Source organism: Vidua chalybeata, chromosome 27 (assembly GCF_026979565.1).
Source record: "Vidua chalybeata isolate OUT-0048 chromosome 27, bVidCha1 merged haplotype, whole genome shotgun sequence".
Lineage (NCBI taxonomy): Eukaryota > Metazoa > Chordata > Aves > Passeriformes > Viduidae > Vidua > Vidua chalybeata.
Window position 1 is genome coordinate 3778722 of NC_071556.1, and position 25923 is coordinate 3804644.

Below are 25923 nucleotides of genomic sequence, written 5' to 3' on the forward strand. Positions count from 1 at the left end.
CAGCCAGACCAGTGACTCCTCTAAAGGTCTGTTGGGACAGAGCAGGGGCTCAGCACCACCAGGGCTCTCCAGGAGGCACCTCCAGACTCCTTTGGTCCCTTCTTCAGGTGGATTCATCACTCTCTGGCTGGGAAGGATTGTGTGGTGGTATTGAAGGGCACATAAAATAGCCTTGAAGTCAAGGGAAGAGGAGCATCCAGCCTGAGCTGTGCTAGACCCCATCAGGACATCCCCCAGGCCAGCACTGAGGACCGCAGCAGCAGAGGGAAGGCAGCCAACACTTCAAGCAATAAAAGTGAGTTTTTAGAAAGTTTTCTGCAGCTGGTTTCAGCAGCAGCACTGGGGTGGTATGAATGGTGTCCAGACCTGGCACAGGAAGCCGAGGGGAACTGAGGAAGGTGTGAATTTACTGAAATAAGCACCAGAAGCTTTGTGGATGCTGCCTTTTTTCCTCCTTCAGGTCCTCCCTGGTTACTTGGAGGCTGTATATAGGCTGAGCAGCCTCAGAAGAAGGTTATATCAAAGCAGACTTAAATTTTCCTGTAAAGTAACAAGTGAAGGCAGAACTTATGAGGTCCCTTGGCTTTTCCTTCCCTGCCTGGCTCATGGGAGCTCCATATGTGCTTTGGCTGCTGGGCAATGCTCAAACAAGCTCACACTAAAGCCGTGCCAGCCCCGGGTTTGCAAGGAGCAGGGCTGTAAAATAACTGTTTTTCTTGGGGATTTGCTTGGGTTTGGCTGAACCATTTGCAAAGGTGCAAGGGAACAGGGAAGAGGGAATGGGCCAGCTTTGCTGCGTGGCTGGGCCATGGATCTGTGCTGGCAGGGAGCGAGAGCAGGCGATGAAGAGCTCAATTACAGGGAAGGATGTGGGAACTCGTGTGCTGAAAGGCAGCAGGGTTTGCCCAGGATGTGGGGGGATGGAGCTCAGCAGCTCTGCTCCTTGTGCTGGAGCACGGTGCCCAGGCTGGTGCTCCTGCTGGGAAGTGGTTTTGGTGTCCACTGCCAGTACCTTTACCTCGATTTTTCTGGCTGTCAGAAAAACCCTAAGGGCCTGGAGGACTTGAGCTCAGATGGCTGGTCTGGGTGTCTCTCCCTGGAAGCTATGGAAAGCAGGACTTGCAGTCCTGTTTGAACTTGTTAGTTGACAAGTTAAAAGGTTGTTTTGACCCTTCAGGATATATATATTTTTTTTTAAATATTTCTTTCACCTTCCTTCTTCCAGCTTTATGAGAGGGCCAAGCCAAGAGCTTTGTACCCAGCAGTAGGAGTGTAATTACAGCAAGTCTGGGCGAGTGGCTCTCCCCCAGGGCTCTTTCAGAGTTGGGTTTTGCTTCTCTTTTTCTCCCTCACCCTGCTCCGTGTTATTGTTCTTGTCCCTCCACCTCCTTTTCTGGGGAAAACTGTTTGGGATCTGATATTCCCTTGTGCAAGTTTCCATTTCCCTGTGACTTTCCATCTCATCTGGAAGCTGGATTTGTCTTGGAATAAACTGGGTGCAACTCCAGATGGGCTCTGCTGGGAGAGCAGTGCTCATCAAAGTCCCTTAATTCTCAATTAGTCTGTCTACCCAAGGCTTTAAAATTGGTTAGCTCAAGCCCATTAGAAGTGAAATCTGAATTAACCTTTCCTCACACAGGCCACCCCTGGGAGCCCCAGTGGCAGCAAAGCTGGTTCCCAGTGGGGCAGCCCCTTCCTGGGCCAAAGTGGGAGCATTTGGGTGCATTCCCCTCCCAGGACACCCAGCACAGCAGGGCTGCTCCTCTTCCCGTGGCTCAGCCCTGCTGTGAGCTGACCCTGGCATGGGGCTGCTGTGCTGGAGTATTTTTAGAGAAGATAAGAGAGTGGTGGCAGGAGAGAGGTCTCCATTCCGAGGCACTTGGACTCTTTAATTATGTTTTTGGTCTAGAAAATTATATGGTTCCTAAGCATAAATAGAGAACCCAGGGAAGGTAATTGCACCTCTGGGTGCAGATGAGCTGGTGGCAGAGGCCGTGTGGAGTCAGGATCAGTGGGAAGAGGTGCAGGAGAGGGAGAAATGAACTGCTTGGAGCTGCTGGATGCTGCCCCTAGCACTGCCCCCCCCCGGGTTCCTGACACCCCATCCTCTCCATGGTGCTCACGGGGGACCCACAGCCCCATAAAGGTGGGGACCAGTCCTGTGAGCCACCCCACTGCCATTAATCTCTGCATTTTGGGGCAAACCAACCCTTGGGCCCTCCCTGAGTTGTCCACAAAAATCATGGTTGTGATCAGCCCCTGCCAGAATTGCCTTTTACCCACTTGGAGCTGATTTCAGCACAATTGCTGACTTGGCTTTATTAGTTTCTTCATTATCTTTGGAGTCCTGCCAGATGTCCTTGTGGCCTGTAAATTCTGCATTCTTTGCATCCATTATCAGTGGTACATCCTTCTTTCCAAGCTTTGTTAACCTCTCTTTAGGTCTGAGATCATGAGGAGCATGTCCAGCCCTAAACTTTAACAAGGCAATTCTACCAACAAGTAATTTGTTTTTCTAACACCTGGGTATCACTTAGAGCTTGTTTGCTACTCTGTTTCGTGGATTAAATCTCCCTTTTTGCTGATTAGGCTTGAAAGTATACAAAGACCAAACATCAAAGAACATGCTTGCTTAAGAAAACTTTACATATTCCACATTTTGTAACACTTGGGCACAATAGCCTGGTCCAGGTTTTCTGGAGATGGTGGAGATGTGCCCCTGCCTTTGGCTGGGGTGTGCCCTGACCTTCACTTGGCTTCACAGGGAGGAAAGACATTTAAAAAGCGTTTCCATGTTTCTGCCTTCCACCCTGCAAGGACAGCCTCAGTTTTCTCTGCATTTCCTTTTCCTTCAGAGCAGCCTTGGTTTCCAGCTGTAATCCTCAACATGCACGCCTTGCCTCTGTGTGCTGCCCAAAATGATGTCCTTATCCTGCAGCAGAAAGGGTGAGGCAGGACCATTTTCTTTTCAGTTTTTTATTTTAATACAAGCTTAACATTTGGGGCGTGCTTTTCTTTTAAAGCATTTAATTTAAAAACCTCTGAAGCTCTGCGTTGGCAATTTTCTGCGTGTCCCCACATTTGCATGGTTCCTGTGATTGCACAAGGAGGTTCCTCCAGGTGGGACCTCATTTTTCAAGCCCTTCCCGCCCCATTCCCTGGAGTCCTGATGTTCTTGGGATCTGCAGCCTGTAATTTGGGGTGAGTCCAGCAAACTCTTTGCCTGAGAGGGAAATCAAAGGTCTTGATGATGGGAGGAAGCCTGACAGCTGGAGCTGGGAGATAGGAGAGGGACTCTGGAGAAAACAACTGGGATTGGGTGAGGAAATTTGGGCTTCAAATCCACCTCCAGCTGCAGTTTGTGGAGCAGTTTTGCAGAGCCTTCCCCCAGCCTCCCTCCTCTGGTTTAACCCTCCACATGGCCGAGTGCTGGAGATGGGGAACCTCCCCCTTCTCCTTCCTCACCATTCCCAGTATAAATACACGGAGCAAAGCCGCCAGCTCTGTTTATTGAACACAAATAGAAGATAAAATAGTGGAAAACTAATTTTTTCATGCTCATTGGTGGGAAAGATTAAAATTATGCAAATCCTCGGCAGCGAGCTTGGTGCAGAGATAAGGGGATGTTCAAGTCAGCTGGCTGCCTGCTAATTCACTCATTGAAAAAGAAATGAGCAGGAAAGCTGTGAGCGGCGTCACCGGCCCCTCACGGCGCTGGGATTTCTGTGAACAAAGAAAAAACCCTTTTTTGGAGTTGTGCAGGATCCATGCTGAGATGCTCAGCTCACTGTCACGTGTCTGCCCAGTGCCTGGGGAGCTCTGGGGTGCAGCACCTCCACCTTGGCCAGGATGTGTCTGCAGCCAGTGTGCAATGACCTGGAATTGCCTGATGTGGTGGTTCTGGGGGTGAATCAGGTCAAATCTGCCACTTTGGTCCCTCAGTTGGATTCCATAAGCTGGCAATTGAGTGGGAAACCACCAAATATGAGCAGTGCTGGTCTTGGTGCTTTTCTGCTGCACCAGTGTGGCTCTGGGGGGCCGCTGGATGCAAAGTGGGATCAGCAGGACGTTCATTAAAAGGGTACAAAGGGTTCTGCAAGGCAGGGGAAGGGCAGGTCCCTGGATCTGGGCTTCCCCCAGGATCCCAGTGCTGCCATGGAGGAACCAGTGCCCGCCTCTCCCACCCATCTCCCCCTGCTTTGTAGTGGGAACCGAGGCTTGAAATTCCCTGCATGGGCAGGTTAATTAATTTTTGCAAAGCAGCAGTGCTCTGGGGGTTTTCCCGGGATGAAAGGGCCGTGTGTGTGTGTCTGGGGAGGATCAGGGTGTGTGCAGATGTGTTTGTGGTCAGGAAGAAGCGAGTGAAGGAGCATCCCATCACCCTCTGGCTCTGGGTCTGACTCAGCCCTGAGCTTTGGCCAAAGGGAATGTAACTCCTTTTTACACCAAACTGAGCCTGTAGTGCTGGAGAGAATTTAGTGCCCACCCCAAGAGAGGTCCTGGGGTGAATTTTTTGCACACTGTGCTGCTTGCTTTGCCCAGCACAGGCTCCTTAGGCTGTGCATTTATTTCTGGGGATCTCTCAAGATGTTCCAGGCACAGGGGAGACCAAAAACCCCCACAAACCCAAACCTTGCAAAGCAGCTGAAGCTGCCGACCATGCAAAGGCACCCAGGAAATGATGACGACTGCTCATTGTGCTGGGAGAGGGACCCGCTGCCAGCGAGTGTTTTTGGAAGGGTTTGTCTCACTTCCTGTCAAATCAATATTTATTCACAAATCTATTTGTTTGCTTTTGTCATTGAAAACTCTTGTGGGCCTTTTTCTGTGTGTGTGTGCGCGTTGTTTTGTTCCCCTTGTGTATTTTTGGCTGCGCAGTGCTGGCGAGAGGGGCTGCCACAGCCTTTCCTGGCTCCAGTCGTTCCAGCTGCTTCTCCTAACCCGTGGTTTGGAGCCTCTTTTGTAAGGTGGGACCTGCCTGGCAGCTCTCCTCTGCCTGGGCACGGCTTTCTCCCCGCTCCCCCCACGTGCCCTTGGGCTGGAGGGGATGATGGATAGGAAGGGTTTGACCTCAGTGAACATGAGCAGTGTTTTTCCATGACTGTGCTGTGGAACAGGGGTGTGGAATAGATCAACTACCCCCCAAAATCACAGGTTCACAGAGTGGTTTGGCTTGGCAGGACCTTAAAGCCCATCCCATTCCACCCCCTGCCATGGGCAGGGACACTTTCCACTGTCCCAGGGTGCACCAAGCCCATCCAACCTGGCCTTGGGCACTGCCAGGGGTCCAGGGGCAGCCACAGCTTTGGTCCTGCTTGAGTTTCACCATGCCCACCAACCTTCCCCTTCATTTCTCTTCCATTTCACTGTGAGTGAAACAAATAATGGCTGGAGCTTCGCCCTCCCTCAGCTGCTCTCCCTCTTCTCTCCTCCTCCATCCCCTGACTCATTCCTGATGCCTGAGCTGTTTGTTCCCTCCCTGCCCGTGCTCTCACCTCCTGCCTGGTTCATTTGTGCTGCCGAGGTGCTCAGCATGTGGACAGGGATGGGGATGCAGCACCTCTGCCTCCCTCCCTCCCTCTTTGGGTTTGGGCTGCTGGCCCAGCCCTTTGCACCTGCCCAAAGCTGCAGGATGGGGACGGAGCTGCAGGTGGACTAAAACAAAGATTTTTAGAGCCAGCTGAGGACCTGCTATGCTCCAGGGTGTGGGGAGAGCTTTGCCTTCCCCTGGGTTTGTCTGCTGAGCCCCATAGCTGGAATATTATTTATCTGCCCCCAGCCAAATCACGCAAAGCTAAATTGAGCTGTGGCAGGCAAAAGTGTGAAGCGTATTATTAGGAACAGGGAGCTCTTGTTCCACAGCTGCTGCTGCTGCTGCCGTTGGTAATTAATGTTTGAGGAATTGCAGATCTTCATTAGGAGAACAATTAGATTAACGAGAGAACTTGAGCCGAGGCTGTAGTGGGAAAGGGCTGGGGGGAGGCTTTAAAAACAAACTAAAATCCCTCCCTGGCACCCTGCCTCGCTGCTCCAGAGATGTGCTGATGCTCTTGGGGGCACTGGGAGGAGACTGGTCTGTGACAGGCACTCATGGAGCGGGTGGGGGCTTCATTACGGGCAGGAAAGAAGCAATCCTTGATTGTCATAAATATTTCAGGCAGCCCAGCACCCATCCTCGGCCACAGCCCAGGGTTATTAGCAGAGAGGGCTTTGGGCAGAGGCTGCTCAGGGCTCTGCAAGGTCCTGGGTTTGCATCATTAAAAGCTTTAATTGGTGTCCTTCTTGTTGGAATCACTGACCCCTTCCAGGCAAGAGCACCCTGGCCACGAGGTACCACCTGCAGGGCCTGGGCTTAATTCAGGCCAATAAACAGCCCTGAAGTTGAGGGATTTGAGATGCTTCTTAATAATACTCTTTCAGCAAGAGTTGTTTGGGGTTCTCCCCACCCCCTACTTTCTTCCCTGTGCCCTGCCCCATGCTGGGTCCATCCATGAACCCACAGCAGCTTTGCCCTCACACAAGTGAGGTGCTCACAGCTGGTTGATGAGCAGGATGCAGCAGGACTTCACTCAGGATAAATGAACCATTTAGAGAGGTTGTAAAACCACAGAAAGTAGCAACAGAAGGGAGGTTGGAAGGTCAATTAGTCCCTCTCTCTGGCCCAAGTGTGTTTGGAAGTCGTTGGAGGCTGATGCATGCCTGGCCTTCCTAAAAACCTGCAGTGCTGGTGTTCCATCCCTGGGCTGCTCCCTGGGTCAGGCTGTGGCCCCACTGCTGGCTCAGCCCCACACAGCCTCTCCCATGGGGCACCAGCAATGCTCTCCCACTGGGAGATGCTCCCAGCACCCCTCTGGAGCAGCCACACCGTGCCCAGCTTCTGGTGAAAGGGAGGGGATGGAGGTTTCTCATCTCTTCTGGCTTTAGGAAATTTAACCACAGGGAACTCTTGCTCTCCAGCAAGGTGGGAACCCCCGAGTGCTGCCAACAGGTCTGAGCTGGGATGGTTCCACCTCCTGGAACCATGGCAGGGGATGGGAACAAGAGGATCTTTAAGGTCCCTTCCAACCCAAACCACTCTGGGATTCTGAGGGGGAGGCTGTGGCTCAGCTCCCAAAAGTGTTGGGTACAGGGTGTTATAAATCCCAAAGGTGCTGGAGGGGGGCTCAGCTCCCACGCCTTCTCCCCAGCCCCAGGAGAAATCTGGAAGTTTTGCCTTTCAGGGGACAGCAGATTTCTCCCTTCTGTAATTGATGGGGACAAAAAAGTTGCATTTCCTGGCGACTCCAGATGGTGCAGTGACAATAAAGCCATTTTCTGCAATATGGTGGCTTCTGCGTGCCCGAGGAGAGATTTGTTGTTGGACCAGCTCCTGTTTGGCTCGGTGCCCCTGAAGATGGACGAGTCCCTCCCGAGCCCTGGCTGAGGGTCGGGGCCCTGGGAAGCTCCTGCAGCCGTGATGAGCAAGAGGAAAAGAATCTGCTTTGCTCTGCCTTGCCCTGCTGGAGATGGAGGACACACAGCTCCCTCCCCCCTGGCCTGGCACAGCCCCGTTGCCTGTGGATGGTCCTCACCTGCCCAGGAAATATTATTGCATGTTTAATTCATGGCTCTGTGAGAACATCGCCGTCAACGCTCAGCCAGCCTCGTCCTGCCTGATCCTTCTGGTGATTGACTGCCACAAAGACACCGAGATGATCTCAGCAGCTTGTCAGAAAAAGCCCTTATGTTGGTTTAAAGTAAAATATAAAGCAACGTGCTGAGCAGGTGGAGGCTTTTTGAATGCTGGGTAATGGGAATGTACTCCCATGGTGCTCTCACAAGCTCCTTTCCTACAAGCTCCAGCAGGGATGTTACCAATCTCCAAATGTTTATAAATGTTTTAAGGCACCTCTGATGCATGCCTGGGCTGTGCATGGGCTGCTGTATCCCAGCCAGTGGAAGCAGCCACCTCTGGGCTGGGATATCTGCACTGGCCTTTACAGCTGCTCGGAGCAGAGGGGGAGGAATACCAGATTCAGTAGAAGCAAACCAGCTGGGTGAGATCAGGCTGTCAGGCAGGAGCTGGGGTACTGTGAGGATGGTGTTACTCCCAGTTTCTGCCTAGTTAGCAGCCTCTTAATTTTGCATCTTGTACAGAAGATGGAAATGGCAGCAGAGCCCTGCTCGGCTTGGAAGCGCCCCTGGCTTGTGCCATCTGAGGGCTGCTGCACGTTGGTGTGGTTTGTGGGGCTTCAGTCAATGCATGAGGGTGATTTCTGGAGGCACCTGCTGCAGCTGGGGCTCTCTGCAAGGATGTGACAAGAGCCAGAGGCTTCCCCAGACAGACAGCCCAGAATTAAATCAGAGGGGAAGCAAGCACGGAGCGTGGATGTGGCTGCCTGATCCCACTGCTGACCTTGAGCAGTGCAGCCTAAGACTCTGTCCAGTCTCTTCTGGTGTCTACTGGTCTGCAGGGCTCCACCAGCCCAAGCAGTGACCCAGCATCCTCCCAGCTTAGCTCTTAAATTCAGATGAGATCACGACAGCAAGTGATGGATGGGGTTTTTTCTTTCTCCCCTCCTTTCTTAATCTCCCCTGGCTGGTGGGTCTGAGACACAGGATTCCTGCCAGAGCAAGGGAAGGGATTTGCTCATCTTCTGTCTTGCAAGCTCAAAACCAAATCCTCTTTGTGGAATTTAACCCCCTGTGTTGGCTGGCAGGGCTGGAGTGCCTGGCACGTGGGGAGGGAATGAATGCTGAAGGAGAAGGCAGGGTGAGCTCCAGAGGGGAGGCCCAGGGATGACATCTCAGTGCCCAAGGGGTGCACTCTGAGTGGGGCTTGATGGCAGCACTGTTGATCCTGGGGTGGACAAAAAGCAGCTGGAGGCATTGCTGGGCCTGTGGCTGTGGGAGCCACCTTGCCCCGTGTCCTCCCGAGCAGGCAGCTGCCACAGCCAGGGAAGGCAACACTTCCTAATAACCTTGATTAGCTTTCCTTGCTGGTCACTAATCAGCAAGATGCAAGGCGTGGTGATGAAGCCAGGGACAAAGAAAGACAAGCCTCTTTATCCTTCTTACTGCAGCTCAGCAGCCCATCCTCGCCTGCAGGAGGATTTGCTGGGGTGGTTTTGTGGCTGCCACTCACCCTCCCAGCTCCTCCATCCCCTCCTCACTGGAGCACAGTTCTGCCTCTTCCATGGGGTGTGAGGAAAGCAAACAGCTCATCAGCTGTGCTGTTGCCACAACGATTTTCATTTAGCATCAAATAGCAATTAGGAGAAACTTTGCTTTGTTTGCTTCACTACTTTTATTTCCTGTCATTTGTTTGTCACCGATGAGCAGAGTGCACTGCAGCAATCCCACGGCATCTCCCAGCCCAGGCATGTGCAGACAGGAGTGGCCATGAGGTCTACAGGCTGTAAAAAGGAAATTTATTTATTTTCTTCTGTGTTTCCCAAGGCTCTTGGCTTGCCTGTATGTGGGGTAGGGGTGTTCCTGGGCTGGAATTCATGAGAGAGGAGGGACAGTCCCTGTGCATTCCAGGTGTGGGAGACCCTAAAGATGCTAAGCAGTTAACTTTTCCTCTGTCTTAGTGTAAATCCAACTTTGTCATCCTCCATGGAAGCCTCTCTGGGTTCAGTGGGCTGGGAGGGAGCAGGTTCCTTGTCTGTGGCAGGTTAAATCTTCCAGGTTGTTGCCTTTAGAGAGAGTTTTATATTTTGCTTTCGGTGTGAGGTGTGTGCCTGCGTGTAGTTTGGGGATTTTTTGGGGTTATTTCACTCATAACTTCTATTGCTGGGGACCAAAATGAGCCGTGCAAAATCTGGATGCAGCTGGGGCTGGTGCTCCCCTCGCTGGGGCCATGCCCTGGTGGGAGCAGCAGGAGGGTGCCCCTGCCACCCCATTGCCCAGGTGCCATTGCCACCACGTTGCCCAGGTGGCCCTGCCCAGGTGGCACTGCCCAGGTGCCCTGAGACTGCCCAGGTGTGCTCAGAGGAGGAGCAGGAGCTGATGGAGACAACAAAAGGAGGCGATGGACCCGTGGTCCCAGTAATGAGAAGGTCGTTCTTGGCAGGGCTGGTGACATCCTACACCCATCCAGCACTCACAGCTGGAACTGATAAAGCACCCTCATGTTCCTAATTAACTTTCTTGAATGGGTTTTTTTCCCTTCCTTTCGATTTTTCATCTCTTTTTTTTTTCCTTCTGCTCGGGCTGCGGGCTGGTGGGAGATGCTCTGCTTGGCCACCAGCAGGAGGGGGGCAGGTTGCCACACTCTGCACGCTGGAGCAGGGATCTGTGTGGGGCAGGGACTGGCCTCCCATGCTCCTGGCCTGCCTGCTGGGGCTGGGAACCCACTGCTTGTCCTCAGGGGATGGTTTGCCCAAGACTTTTTGGTAAGAACCACCTATTTTGTGAGGAACCAGTCCCCAGAGGGCTGCAGGAGAGCTGAGGAGCTGGAGGAAGGCCAGGCAGGTGTCCATCAGCAGGAGAGCTCCCGTCGGTGAGGTGCAGCCCCAGGAATGGGCTTTGCCCCCCTGCTTGCCCAGGAGTTTGGGGTGGAGGAGGGGGCTGCCATTCCCTGCTGCTGAACACAAAGGGAGACCCTGTGCAGACCTGGCAGAGCGGTTCGGAGGCTGGAGAAGGTCACAAGATGCAGCAGCATCCAAATTTCTGTGTGAAGGGAGCAGAAAGCCAAAGCTGGAGGGATTAGCCAGGTCAGAGGGACTGATGCCATCTGGATGGGCTCTTCCTGGTTCAGGTCATCTTTGTGCCATGCTGCAAGCCAGGAAAGCACCAGTTCCTCATTGCTGAGTAGTTTTCTCATATGTTCCTAGTTGGACACGCAGAGATGTGAGGCCAGGCAGCCTTTCCTCCCAGGAATGTGGAGCTGATCAGAACCTGCATTTGATCTCAGAAAAAGCCTTTTCCTTAGCTTGGACTCCAGACATGAGAAAAATCTGTTGCACTTTTGTTGGTGTGGGCAGCTAAAGCAGCTCTTTGGGCTCTTTGCTGAGATTTTATCTTTTTTCCCCTCTGCTGTGTGCAGTAACCCAGTGCCACCCATCAGCCCAGGTGCCAGCCTTGGGGCGCAGGTGCTTTGGGAGGGGGCTGCTGGTGGTTTTAGCACTGCTTTCTGTCGGGAGATGGTGTTGGTGGCCCTGGCAGAGCCGGGGGTGCTGCAGGATGTGGCTGGCGGGCGGTTATTTACCGGCGCCGTCGGCACGCGCGTGGTGAGCACGGAGACGGGATGCAGCCTGTGCCCCAAGGAGCTCCCAGTCTGTCAGGCAGCTGAGCTGGGCCTAATGATGAATGACTTCCTAAATAAATAAATAAAGCTCAGAGGCAGGGAAAAAGAAACGTGAAGTATTACCCCGAGCCACAAGGCAATTTAGTTGACGGTTTCTGATGCCGTCGGGCGCTCGGCGGAGATTGGGATGGTTTGCTGGGAAATGCTGAAGGATGGGGAGTGTTTGTGTGGGAGCGAGGGGAAGGGGAGGGGGAGTGGGGTCCTGGGTCAGATCCTTCCCTTTGTGCATCCTGGAAGAGAGCCCAGCCCTGCAGAGAAGCCACATCTCCTGCTCTGCACTGCTCCAGGAGGATGCTCCTGGGATTTCTGGTGGTTCTGGTGTTGCCTCCGTCTCGACTTGCAGCATGGGGGTCCTTTGGGGTCCTCCCTGGGCTGTGGCCACAGCCCCCACGGTGTGGATGGGCTTCCTCAGCAGGGTGCAGCCAGGGGAGCTGTGCTTCCTCCTCCTCCTCCTCCTCCTCCTCCTCCTCCTCCTCCTCCTCGTGCTGCTCCCCCCGGCTGTGGCGCTGCCCCTGTGCCCTGTCCGTGCTGGGCTGCACCTGCTGAACGCTCCTGACACATCACTGCCTGTCACAGCTGTCACTGCGGGGGGAAATTAATTCCTCCTGACCATCCCAGCCCAACCCCAGCTCTCCTGGCTCCTTTCTGCTGCAGTGACCACAGCTTAACCCTCGCTGTGCCGTCACACCCCCGGGCAGGGAGCAGCATCTCTTGGAACACCCACACGGCTGCGCCCCAAAATGCCCCTTGTGCCCATTGCCTGGGGACAGTGCTGGGCACTTCACTCACATGGGAGGACCAGAAATGCCACAGGGGGAAAAAAAGAGCGAGAGAAAAAGGCTCTGTGTGTGTGTGTGTGTGTGTGTGTGCGTGCAAACACAGCGAGCTGTCTTAGTGTGCAGCTTCCTCTGGTTTCCCACATTGTAAAAAGGGATAATGCTGTCATATTAAAGCACTTGGAGATGTGGGGATGAAAAGCAGCGAATAGGACCGAGACAGTCCTGATCAAAGCTCTTTTTTTTTTTCCCTCCATCTGTGTTTGTTTCCCCATGGAAGATAATGCTCTGCCTCTTTCTTGTAAATATTTTTTTAAGATCTAAGTAACTCCGTGATAGATAAACAGCCATGCTTCACTCTGAAGGATCTCTGCTGCCTGCTCTAATTGTGTTTGCCAAACCCCTGGCCTGCCTTCAGGAGTGGCTTGGGGAGCTGCATTCAAGCCCAGAGGAGAAACTGTGTCCAGCAGCTTTGGGGTGGAAGGCACTGACTTGGAAATGCTCCATCACCTCCTTTTTTGGGGGGGAGCAGGATCAGGCCTCTTATGAGATCTGCACAGCCACTGGAGCCTGGCACCTAATGCAGCCTGAGTGTGGCTGTCCCATCCCTGGAAGTGTTCCAGGCTGGATGGGCCCTGCCTACCCTGGCCCAGTGAGTGCCATCCCTGCCTGTGGCAAGGGGGGTGGAAGGAGGGCATCTCTGAGGTCCTTTCCAGGCCAAACCATCCTGGAACTCCATGGTGTGGGCTGTGCAGGGCTCCAGAGCCAGCTCTGCACCTTGGCATCTCCTCATTGCCCAGCACCAACGGGGAAGGTGCCCAGGTGGGCTCCTGGGCCAGGTCCCTGCCCAGCCCTGCTGAGGCTGGCCTTGCCAAGGCCAGGGTGTTGGAGAGGAGCAAGCTGGAATTGTGGGGTAGTGAATTCAAATTTCATCTCTGCCCTCCTCAGGGGAGGTGACAAATGAGCTGGTGGTTGTGCTAAAAGCTTTTCTTTCTCTCTTTGAAGAGGTTGCTGGGAGGAAATGAAGTGACCCACTGACCTCTGTTAATACGCAGCACAAACGAAGCTGGTGCTGCTGGAAGGAAGAGCCCTCAGTGCAGCCCTCTGCCTGCAAGGTGTTTGCTTCCATTGATGTGTCTAATGGGAGCAATTCTCCCACAGCAGCTGCTGAAAATGAAGATATTTAATCATCTCCCAGATCCTAGTGGAACTTTTTGCAGAGAATTTCTTTAAAATCGCCCTTCTCCTTTTCACAGGCAGGTGAAACACAAAAGAAGCCCAAGTGCTTTTTTTTTTTTTTTTTTTTGATTTATTTTTCCAAGTTGTCATATTGTAATGAATCTGAAATGAATGCATGGTTCCTCCCTCCTGGATTTTTTTCAAACACAGAGCAAATGTTTCAATTACCAGCTCCGTGGGGGCTAAGAACAAGTAACATATGGCAAAATGTTGCCCAGAGAGGCTTTGGATGCCCCATCCCTGGGACTTTTCAAGGCCATGCTGGACGGGGCTCTGAGCAGCCTGGTCTAGAGGAAGGTGTCCCTGTCATTGACAGGTTGGAATGACATGATCTTTAATGTCCCTTGCAACCCAAAGCTTTCTGTGTTTCTGTGAAAATCCTTGCACAGTTCTGACCCATCCCAGTGCCTGTCACTGTGCACACACTGGCTTTTAGCAGCCAAACCCCTCCTCTTGTATCCCCTCGATACCCAAAGCAGCTTAAGGGAGTTAGGTGTCCAGCACCCTCTGAAATGGGAGTTGCTGGGGGGAAAATCTTCAAAAGCACCTTAGCAGCTTAGGTTAAGTCCCTTTGACTCCCAGGGGAACTTAAGCTCTTAAGAAATGTAGGTGCTTCAGAGCATTTCACCCTCTGTGCCTCGCTCCCCTGGGTCCCTGGCTCGGTCCCAGCTGCAGGAGCTGCCCTGGGAAGCTGCTCCTTGCAAACACTTCTCAGTTTTATTATTTTTAATAATGCTCTGCAGGACCCCGTGCTCGGTGCTTACAGGCTGCACACATGGCCTTGCTTAGAGCTGGAGATTAGGCAGCACACAAGAATGAATGTCTTACAGGAGCTCTTTTACTGTAAGAATTAATCTTATTCCTGAAATGTGACCGTATCTAGCACAAATCTGACCCCACTGGGGGCCACGGCTTCACTTAATTGCATTCTTTAGCAAGGATTGAGGTCTATTAGGTGGTTTGCTTGTGTTGCAGGGGATCCTGTGCCAGAGAATTTAGTGAGGGTTTGCAGGTCCGTGGAGCAGCACAGGAAAAGTGCCATTATGTTGGCTTGGCTGGTGCCAGGAGCTTGGCTGGGTGCTCAGAGGCAGGCAGGAGTGAGCAAACCTGCTCCAGAGAGCACAGAGAAGGTAAGAGAGCACAGACAGGAGCTTGGCTGGGTGCTCAGACACAGGCAGGGGTGAGCAAACCTGCTCCAGAGAGCACAGACGAGGTAAGCTGAGCCCTGAGGAGGGGAGAGGATGGGTGGCAGAGCCCTTGGGATTTGAGCTTTCTCCAGAGCAATTCCCACTGGATTTCAGCCTCCTTGTGTGGCAGCTGGGTTCCAGCAGGGCGACTCAGAACTCAGAACAGACTCATCCCCTGCACTGGAGGCAGGAATTGTGCAGGGGATGAGTCTGCTCCTATTGCCAGGAAGCAGAGCAAACCCTGCCCCAGCCTGTCCTCACATGCACAGGGGAGCCAGGTGGGTGCACATCCTGCTGTCCTGAACATCCCATACCCGGGGGGGGACAGCAGTGATGTACCTGCTCTGAAGGATGACTTGCTGGATTGAAGCTGACATGTCCTAATATCTCTGCCAGCACTTTCTGTCTCCATCAAGGGCTCGGGAAGCACATTAGCACCGGAGCAGAAGTGTCACCCTCTGGCATCTCCTCCTCTAATCTTGGAGCTGTTGCTGTATCCCCTTTTCCAGACCTTCTCCATCAGAGCCCATCATAAGGCAGGAAAAGCCGTGCTGGGTGGGGAGGAGGCACAACATTTCCCTGACATTCATTCCCCTGCCTTCAGCTCCATCCTGGGGGGACTTTGGGGACGTTCTTCAGGGAGCAGGGCAGGCTCTTGGCTGCTCTCAGCTGTGGAAGATCACTGGTGCCTTGTTTGGGGAGCACACAAGGCTCCAGGAGATGTTTGGTGGCATTTCTGGCGCTGGTGGGGGTGGATATACTGCTCTGATAAAGAAAAAGAAGTCTTTCTGAAATGGTGGCTGAGCCAGCGTGGTTTGTTGGATTTTATTTTAATATAGGCACCTAAAATAGTCGGGTGCATTCTTGCTGTCTCCAACGCCAGCCGTGCTGGTGGGAACGGGGAGCTGCGTGACTGAAGGAGGAAGAAGGGAGAGCCAGGGAGCTGCAGCACAGCTCCATTTGCTGGGCTGGCATCGATGCCACATCCCCAGTTTAATTAACAGTTCCCATCACAGCTATTCACGATGTTCCCACTCTCTACTCGCCCCTGACAGCAACAAAAGAAACCCCAACGTGTTGTTCTGTGCCCTGGAACCCTGTGAATCCCGAGCTAGGGCTGGCTGGAGCCTCTCTGTTTCTCTAAGTGTGTCTAGAACAAACATTTGAAGAGATTCCCAGTGATAGGACTCAGAGTTTTTTTTTTTTTTTCTCTTTTTTGTTTCAGTATTTATGCTCGTTTTTCGTGAGCCGGCACAGAGCACGGTGGATCTGGGCTAGCACAGAGCACACAGCAGAGGCTTTGTAATCCTCAAAGTGCAAGTCCAAAGCTTCTCTCTGAAAAGTTGTTCTTTAGGGCTGAGTACATATGGGGACTTCTTGTTTATCCTGGCTTTTCTTTTAATTCTGCACGGTTCAGCCTTGGAGAGTTAATGGGGCAGAAAAAGATTAAAATACCCCTTCCCACTGCCTGTCCCGACAGTGTCCCACCCTGATGTGTGTCAGAAAGCTTAAACAGCCTCACCATCCCCTTAGTCCTTCCAAAGCCTTTGATCATGGTGCAATATCTCCTACCTGGCTTTCCTCCAAAAGGTGATAAACCCTGGGTTTGATTTCTAATTGGAGTAACGATAGCGGGAAGGAATCTGTCAGATCTGAGAGCATCCTTGCACAGCTCTGGCCCTTTATCCCCGTGCTCAGAGTCTGGCTGATGGGAAACCTCTGAGCTGCCGACCCTGCGAGGAGGTTGTGGCTGCAGCTTTCACTCTATTTTCAGCCCTTCTGGGGCAAATCTCACCTCTGTGAGTGAGGGAAGCGTTTACCAGTATTGACACACAGGACTGGGGTGGTGGCTTAGAATTCAGCTGCCTTAATGCCATTCCAGCTTTGCACAGGGATCAGGATAAAGCTGTAAGCAGGGAGCTCCGTTCGGAGCCAGGAGTTGTCTCCATGGAAATGTGCTGGCAGGGTGAGGGGAGCAGGCTGGTGCTGAGCTGGATCTGCCCTGCCACAGCCCTGCTGATCTGCTGCTTCTGTCCTGCTGTCACGTTCTGCCACGTCCAGGGCAGAACTGGGCAGGGGAAAATCTCTCCCACCTCCTGTGGAGGCTGCGTTTGCTTGATCCATCAGGATCAGCTGTGGCACCCCCTCCTCCAGGTATTCTCTCTTCCAGTTTTGTGTAGCTCAGTAACACAGTTCCTCTGTGTGGTGCAAGTGGGGAAACTGAGGCACCGAGTGGGGCAGAGGCTCTCAGGCATGCAGAGTAGCTGCTGCAACCCCAGCCTGGCTGGAGCCTTTCCATTGTGTGTTTGCTGTGCAAGAGGGGCTCTGGGACACCCACAGTGACACCTGGCTCAGGGTCAGGGCTGCTGTGTTGGGGGATCACAGCCTGCCTGGGCAGGAGGATCCCTCCCCGAACCACACAGATCCTCAGCAGACAAAAGGGGACCCAGCAAAGGCATCTCCTGTTTCATCTGCCCTCTTTGGGGGGGATTTGTTTCCTTCCTTGCTGGGTTTTTCATGTGTGAGGCTTCAGCTTTGCTTCCTCATGCTGTGCTTTTGTGGAAAAATCACCCTTTCAGAGGGTCCTTGGGCCCTGTCGGGTCAGATCCCTTCCCACCTCACTGCTTGGTGCTGCTCGGCCTCTCCTGTGCTGGGGAGGGAGAGAACCCAATGGGTTAAACTTCAAACTGGGGCTGGGCTCAGCCCGTGGAGCTGGGATCTGCCCATGGAGCTGGGATCTGCCCATGGAGCTGGGCTCACCCCGTGGAGCTGGGACCTGCCCATGGAGCTGGGATCTGCCCATGGAGCTGGGATCTGCCTGTGGGGCTGGGCTCACCCCATGGAGCTGGGATCTGCCTGTGGGGCTGGGATCTGCCCATGGAGCTGGGATCTGCCCATGGAGCTGGGATCTGCCCATGGAGCTGGGCTCACCCCGTGGGGCTGAGATGTGCCCATGGAGCTGGGCTCTCCCCATGGGGCTGGGCTCTCCCCATGGGGCTGGGCTCTCCCCATGGGGCTGGGATCTGCCTGTGGGGCTGAGATGTGCCCATGGAGCTGGGCTCTCCCCATGGGGCTGGGCTCTCCCCATGGGGTTGGGATCTGCCTGTGGGGCTGAGATGTGCCCATGGAGCTGGGCTCTCCCCATGGGGCTGGGCTCTCCCCATGGGGCTGGGCTCTCCCCATGGGGTTGGGATCTGCCCGTGGAGCCCGGCGGGTGCTCAGTGCCACCCCTCAGTGCCACCCTGGGGAAGGTGCCCCGTGTCCCTGCAGGGACCACTCGGGCTGTGCTCATCCCCTGCCCCTCAGAGCTGTCCCTCTGTGCTCCACAGGTGCTGACAAGGCTGGGCAGACGCTGCAGTTCCTGCTGAGCCGGAGCCTTCCCGGCTGGGGCCGAAGGCCTTTGCAGAGGATGAGGATCCTTCCCAGCCCTGGAATGTCTTCGCTGGTCTCCCTCGTCAACGTCCTCTCCGTGCTGCTGATGGACTGCCTTGCTGAAAGTGAGTGACTCTGCTGTCCCCCTGCTCCTTTTTTCACCCTTTTCATCGTTGAACAAGTGAAGCTCAATAGCTGATTGAGTGTTTCATTTCCCCACGTCCTTAACTTTCCACCAGTGCCTTCCTCTTGTTCCCAGCCCCGCCTCGGAGGGACACAGGGCAGCTGGGTCCTCACAGCCTGCTTTGAGTTTCAGGTTGCCTCCAAGGCTGCCAAAGAGCTGGAGAGAAGGAGGGAATCCGCCTGACAGCTCTTGCCAGAGCCTTACCCCACCTTCTCCCAACCCCATCTCCACCCAGCTCGCCCATATTGTCCTCTCCTGCTCCTGCCTTTCAGGATCTGTCAGACACTGGTGACCATTGTCAGGTTACTTTCTGGGGCTGGATTCCAAACAGCATTTCAAGAAAGAGTATTATGTTTCTCCTTCCCCTGAGTGAACCAGTTTCAGTTCAACACAGTTTTTATCTTTGCTGCCTTTCAATTCCTGCTTTAAAAAATGAAAAGGGGAAGGAAAAAAAAAGAAGTGAAAATCTTCAGCGACTTGAATGTAATGTTCCTTCGACATGAAGGCTGATCGCTTGGGATCAGTGGGGAATAGACTTTTCCAAGCTGATTGAATTATGAGGGTTTTTTTCCTCCCCAGCAAAGCTGCTTGAAGCTGGTGAGAGGGCTGCTCTGGTCAGCCCTTGACAGCTTTTCACGTAATCACTTCGTTATCAGGGTTTATTACGACGACGGGGATTGAATGGATCCGCGACCTTTTGTTGCTGGGAGATGTTTTTGGAACGGTGCTCTCTGTCCTCTCTGCAGTGGGCCAGTGAGGATGTGTTTGCCCTTGCCTCTCCCTGAGTTTTGCTGGGTTCATGCTTAATCCCTCTTTGCAGAGAGAAACACTGAAAGCTGATGTTGTGTTTTATTCTTTTTCGTTTCATAAGCCTGGCAAGTGAGCTGGGCTCCGGGAGGGTCATGATTGGGTGAAGTGTTGGCTGTGGGTCAGTCTGCCCCTCAGATGGTACCACTGGTGTCCAGAAAGAGACCCACAGCTTCAGCCCCAGCTGTCTGGAGTGGCAGCAGCACTGCAGAGTCTGGCAGGGAACTGCCACGAGCCTTTTGCCCAAGGATTTATCCTTTGGAGCTGATGCTATGCAGGGTCTTTATGAGCACCCAGAGTCAGTGGGTGCTGCTTTGTGGGCTCAGGGTGGCTTTGTTGGCTTGTGAAATTGGGCACTGGGAATCTCCATTCCTGGCTCTTCGTGCAGTGGAGTCAGGAGTGGGGAATCAGTGGAAATCTGGAGTCAGGGCTCCGGGGTCTTGTTCTTGCCACTGGTTTCCTGTAACAATGCCTGGCAAAATCAGTTTGCAAAGCTCTGCAGGCATGGAGGGAGAGCTCAGGTGTTCTGCAGCACTACAGCCTCTCTGTATAAGGAGAGCCTTGATTCATCCCCAGTGATAGCTGAGTAAAATTGGTCCATTTGAATTTTGAGTGTACAACAAGGCCTGTGTGCTGAGTGCTGAGAGGGACATGGCAGAATCGAGTCTTCTCCAAATCACAGCTGTGTGACCTCAGTTCTCTTGTGGTTTTCATTTTCCTGGAAGGAACGAACATCTTGTCTGTCCCTCATCTTTGGGGTGAGGTTTGCTCAGAGATTCCAGCAGAGCTGGCAGATCCCATGTGCTGTCTGAGTGCTATGGAGCCCTTTTGGGGGAAATGTGCCCTCAGGAAGGGCTGGTGCTGGTCAGACACAGAATGCACCAGCAGAGTGGCCTGAGCCCTGCTGAAATCTGCCACTGCTCTGCAGACACCTTGCTGCTTGCAGCCAAGTTTCTCTCTCCTGTAGTTCTGCAGTGTCCTTGGATCCTGAACTGTGAGGATTTGTGCTTTTTTTCCCCTCTGGCTGCTCACAGATGTCCGTGCAGGAATTTTGCAGGTTTCTGGGACGGGGCTGCTCTTACCTGCTTGCTGTGCAGATGTTGGGCCAGGTGTTGTCTCTTCTCTTGACCTGTGGAGCATGCCAGCAGCTCCCTGCCCTGTGCCCGTGGGGATGCTGCCTGGTACCAGCTGAGAGCTGTTGCTCTCAGCCTGGTGAGGATGAGTGGGCAGTGAGTTGATGGTTCCTGGCTTTGGAGGGGCTCCTAAATCCTGGGTGATCCCATTCCAGCCAGCAGCACCCGAGCTGGTCGTGCTGCTCCCCACTGAGCCCTGCAAACAGCAAGCAGCTTTGTCTGTCACAGCTGCAGAGCCTGTGTGAGGAGCTGTCACCCTTCTGACAATGTCCTCTCCCATCAGATGGCCCCGGCCTCTGTCACATTCCCATAATCCCCTGGCCAGCTTCCATTTGGCCACGGTGCTGACCCCGTTTCCTGCCCTAATTCACCCCAGCCCCTGCAGCTCCCCGGGCACACGGTGCTGCTGCCCCTCCTGCGATGGGAAGCCCATGCTGGAGATGGGAAACCCCTGGGACTGTGGCTTTTGGAGGACATCACCTCCCAGCTTCGCAGGGAGCAGATCCCAGTGCAGCAGAGCCTGGGCTGAGCTGGACTTGCCTCCTCTCCCAGTGCAGCTCTGGGGGAGATGTGGCCTCTGCAATCAAAGGACCATTAAAATACTTCCCTTGTTTCCGAGGCTAATTGATCTCAGTCAGTGATTTAAATCTTTCTGTGGCAGGAGTATTCTATTTAAAGGAAACTGCCATTTAAATTAAAAATCCAAAGCACCACACTACTTTCTGCCTGCTGTTCCTCCTTGGGAAGCTGAAGAGAACAATAATTGAAAGGTGTGACACAGACATGTTCTTTCTTTTTCTTTGGTTGAATATGGACATTTTCTTTGTTTCTTCCATATGGTCAAAGGCAGCCATGGAAGTGGAAATTACTAATTCCATGATTATTTTCAGTGGTGTCATTAAATGGAAAGTATTAGCCTTTTCTTAAGGATTCTGCTGTTTGTGTGAGTACCCTGAATTGGCATGGCTGCAGGAAGTTAGGGGAGGCCTCCCCAGGAGCTGCACAGCCAAATGTGCCCCTTGGAGCTGAGAGGAAACCGGGCAGCAGAGACAGATGAGGCCTGGAGATGAGTCCTGGGAGAGGAATAGCTCCCAAATTGCTGATGGGCACAGCACCAAGCCTTGCTGTTTCCTGTTCACACACCCAGCCTGAGCCATCAAGCCTCTGTGGTGAGCACCCTGAAACACCTCATTCTGTGTGTGCACAGAGCCAGCCTCTTGTAGCTGGAGCTGTTCCTGCCCAGGTGTGCAGGGCACAGCTGCTTTTGGCCAAGGGCAGTGGTCAAGTCCCCCTGCCCTCCTCTGCCACCCGAAGGAACCACGTGCCTGCTCCAAGTGCTCCTCAGTGGCACATAAAAAGCCATTTACTGCATGGAAATGTGGCCATTTTTCTGACTGGAATCAGCATGCTCGCTGTTTTCAAGTGGATTTTTCTCATTGATTAAACCTTTGTGTTTTACAATAGCACTTTGCTAATTGGCACTTTGCATACACAGAAGGCTGATGCGTGGCTCTCTCCACCCCAGCAAAGATTTAAGGGCAGGGAACATTACTTATTACTTACATTTCCTTCCTTTTATAAATCACGGTATAGAACCCTTACTAGCACACTCTGAAGTATTACCATAAATAATTAAATCTAAATTGCAATTGACAAAATAAAAGAATAAAGCCCCTTTTATGATGCATTACCCTGGCTTTCTTCCCTTTTAATTGCCCTTGCTCCATCATTAATTTGCAGAACACAGTAATTCATGGGAGGTGCATGTGAGGGGGGCTCTCGTGCTCCGTGAGCATCCCTGGGGCCAGCAGAGACAGCAGCCAGGTTGGCACCACGTGGGACTCAGGGAGATGATGGAAAGCCTGTGATGGGATGGCAGTGGGGCTCCTCTAGGTCCATGTCCAGGTGTGTTTTGGGGAGCTGGTGCCCTGATAAAGGTGTGTGGCATGGAAGGTGTGTGCTCTGTGCCAGCAGGGGCAGGAGCTGGTGGTTGGCAGCACGGCTTGGCTCACTGAGATCCAGATCCTATTGTAAAATGCAGGTGAATCCAACGGGAAGAAATGATATCCAACTCCAGTTCAGAAGGCTGAATGATTTCTTTATTATAACTATGCTATAATACATTAATATACTATATAAAGGAAGATACTAAAACTACACACCTAATTTCTCTATCATATCTAACTACTAACAACTCATTACCCTGTTCTGGAGAGTCCAGCCACAGGTAGATTGGATTTGCCATCAGGCTGAAACAATCCTCACCAGAATCCAACCAAGCAATCACCCCAGGTAAACAATTCTCCAAACACATTCCACATGAGAAAAACAAGGAGCAGGAATAGGAATTGTTTTCTCTTTTCTCTCTGTGCACCTCTATGAAAAATCCTGAGAGAGAGAGAAATGTGCTGCCACAAGATCCCACCACTTACAGGTGTTTCTGCCTCCTCTCCTGAACAGTCCCTCTCAACAGGATTAGCCCCTGCTGCACAGCTCACAGCTTTTAGCTCTGGAGGCCCAGGCTTTGATCTGCTGTTGGCCAAGACAGCAGCTGTCAGGTAAGATGGGAGTAAAAATCAAGGAGGCTCCATCTGAGGACTTGATAGACACGTTAAGTTGACATCAGTGGGGAGGAAATCTCTCCGTGCTGGGGGAAAGCTGCTCCAGTTTGAAGTGTTGGAGATGGATCCAGGAGAGCCCAGCAGTGCTGGCTCAGGAGAGGGAAGGTGGCTCAGTGTGGTGAGGCTGAGCTGTCCCACAGGTTGGGTCACAGACCCTGATTGTTTGTGGACAGGGAACCTGCAGGGGCTGAGGAGCCAGGGAGATGCTGCAGAAAGGCTTTTCCCCCTTGGGGGTGGGCTGGAGTGGGAGCAGAATTTACAAATTTAAGGTGGGAGCATAGAGGGGGTTTTGTGGTCGATTGGAGCATGGTGGAGTTTTCAGTTGCACATTGTCCCTGCAGTGAGTGGAGTCTGAGAGAGGAGACAGCTGAATCCTGGAAGGGTAGAGATCACTGCTTCCCTGCCCAGATCCACCTGCTGCTCCTGTTCCCTGTGCACCAGTTGCCTTTGTAGGCAGGGGACACCTCCCTGTCCTTCTTGCTGCACTGCCCTTTCCTTCTCTGCCTTCTCCATGTGCCAGCTGTGATCTTGCTCAGGGTTCTGGACTGGTTATTGTCTCACTCAAGGACACTGAATTAAGCTTCTATGTCACCTTGTTTAAGTGCCTGATTAAATTAAACCTTGCCTGACTGGATCAAGTGATGTATCTCTTTTTCTTTTTTCCTTTTTTTTTTTTTAAGATAACTCAAATTGGAAAGTTTCTGTCTTCTGTAGGACCCAGAGAGGAAATAAATCATGTGTTGAAAGAGCTTCCTTGGGGGCAGAGGGGGCTGTCACTTCCCAGGTCTCAGCTGTGCCCCACGCTGGGAGTGCTCATTAGATTAATCTCTGCTGAGGAGCACCTGGGGACAGCAGCAGCCACGGTGTTTGGGACCCAGCCATGGGTGTCTCCTGGTGAAGGATCTTTTCCCAGCCAGAGGCTCTTTCTGCTCAGCTTCATTAGATGGCTAAGTTAGGGGAAAAGAGCATCTGTTTGTTGTGTAAACAAGCGGCTTGTGTGAAAATGTCACCTGCAGTGGATTGGGATGGAGGAAATGTCTGTCTTCATACCTGGATGCCAAAACTGGGGCTGCTCCTCTGTGCCAGGCTTTGCCAAGAAGCCAAGACTTCTTCCTTTAGGACTCTTCCCCTTGGCTGTCCTTTTCACACCAGCACTTCTTGCCCTTGCTGCCAGGAAGGACGGGATCTTTCCGGAGTCTCTCCCAGGCCCTGGGTCACGTTGGCTTTTCTTCTGTCTGGCAGGCTCTCTGTGCTTGTGTCTTTTCAAGACCAACTCAGTACAAATCTCCTGGGTCACTGAAGTGAATCTGTGAGGGATTCCTCCTTTTTGTGGCCTGGCAAGCCCAATATTATTCTTAGAAGGCAAGCAGAGTGTTTTTCAAGGACGCCCGACCAGAGGAATGTCGTTCCTCCATGCGTGGGATGGAATCTGGGCTCGAGCTGGCCTGTGAGACACAATCTCCCAAGAACAGTTTTATTTACTCTGTGCCACTCTTCCCCTCCAGTCAAGGATGTTCTCTTGCAACATAATTGGTCCCAGTTCCCACCTTAGAAAGCTGTGATGTTCTGTGCACTGCAGCTGCCTTTCATTTTTTGGGGATTGTTAAAGTTCATGAAAATAGTCACGTTTTACACCATCTGCTGTGTGCAAGGAGGTAACCAGGGTACGGGCTGCAGGCCAGGGAGTCGGGATCATCCTCACTCTGTGACTGCACCTTCCCAACCCTCCTTTTGCTTGCCTCGATTTGCTTTTTTGAGCGTGTTGTTGTCCAGTGTGATCAGCCCCAGCCCTGGTTTGGTTACAGCAGCCTGGGTTGGGCTCCTGCAGACCCTGAGCAGCCCTGTGGGGTTTGGCAGCAGAGCCCAGGGATGTGGCAGCGATCAGAGCTCGCCCAGGCCCGAGGAGCGCCAGGAGAGAGCAGTATAAATAGATTTTGGATGTCTGCTGCTTTGACTTTGAAAGGGGATATTGGGATGAATGATTTAAAGCGTTGACAGGAGGGACTCTGGGCTGACCTGTTTTCACAGAATCGTTGCATAGAGAACCCTGAGCATGTCCCATCCTGGTGGTTGCAGACATGAAACGCTCCATGCAAGCGTGGTGGAAACCAGCGCCGCTCGTTTCATCTGCAATGCACGGAGTCATTTCTGTTTCCTTTTGAGGCCGAGAGGAAAAGCAAAGCTTTAAAGAAGGAAAAAAAAAATAAATAGAAGGAACTGCAACTGGTTTAGCATTCTACAAAGTTTCTCTGAGTCTTCCAAATCTTTAATTGACTCAGGAGCATAAAATTGAGAAGGGGAGAGAGTGAGAGAGCGTGCGAGTGGCGCGAGTGATTTGAATAATTTATTGTCCTTTGAAGTTGCAAGAGAAATTTCAGCTGCCTTGGGGAGTAATTTCTCCCCATTCTGAAAGGGTTTCTCCTTATTTTAAACTCATTCAGAGGATGATAGTTTTGCATTTTTTGCATAATTAATGAGCATAGCTCCCCCCACTCTCACACAACCTCTAAAGAGTGGTGGGGTGATGAAACTTGGTGGTTTTTTTAATTAATAAAGTCAAATTAATTTGACTGTGTCCTCATCCTCCCTCACCTCTGTTGGAATCCATGGATTTATTCATAAATTAGTCTGAGCATGCTGCTAGGAGTGCCGACATTTACAAATCTTTAGCCTGGACTTTGATTTGTTGGGATGAATTTCTGAAAAGATGGTGTAAGGTTTTTTTTCAGTTCAGCTCTTAAAGATCACCTTGAGACTGGCTCCAGTGATCTCCCAGGGAGCCAGGAAGATCCTCCAGCTCTCATTTTCCTTTGTCTGTCTGTTTGGGGAGGATCTGCTTGCTTTTGAGGGCGTTTGTGGGGGATTTTTTTTTCTGTATGAGTACTATGATACACCCCTTTTCTTCTAGGATCTGCTAATTGTGATTAATTCCAGTAGCTGCCACTTGAGGCAATGAAAGGGAGAGTGATCTTCTTCCTGGTGTCTGGAAGGGCTGCAGGACAGCCTTCTGGTAAGAAGCCATCCCTTGACAGGTGTCAAACATGAACAGGGACTGTCCTACTCCAGAAAAGCTCACCTTCCTCAATTACTGTCTTTGACAGAAGAATTTAAGGTGTAGCTGCTGCTTTTCCATGTTTCTATTTCCCTCTCATTACCATCTTGCCCTGTTTTTCTGGCTCGCTGAGTCTCAAGTGTCCCAAAGCTGAATTCATCACACTTCCACTGCTGTCAGTTCTCAGCACTGTTGTTGAAGTCGCCTTTTTTTTTGGATTCTTTTGTGTTGATGTTCCCACTACAAATTCGAATGATGAGTA

General features: G+C 52.3%; 1 protein-coding gene across 6 annotated transcripts in view; it reads left to right on the forward strand.

Annotated features, from left to right (window-relative positions):
• Positions 1-25923, forward strand: part of PTPRS (protein tyrosine phosphatase receptor type S) — a 129126-nt gene that overhangs the window by 14276 nt on the left and 88927 nt on the right. For all 6 annotated transcript variants that reach the window (XM_053965639.1, XM_053965641.1, XM_053965640.1 and 3 more), the window contains exon 2: positions 17822-17989. In XM_053965639.1, coding sequence (XP_053821614.1) covers positions 17902-17989 — 88 coding nt within the window. In that variant the 5' untranslated portion in view covers positions 17822-17901. The remainder of the gene's footprint in view (positions 1-17821; positions 17990-25923) is intronic.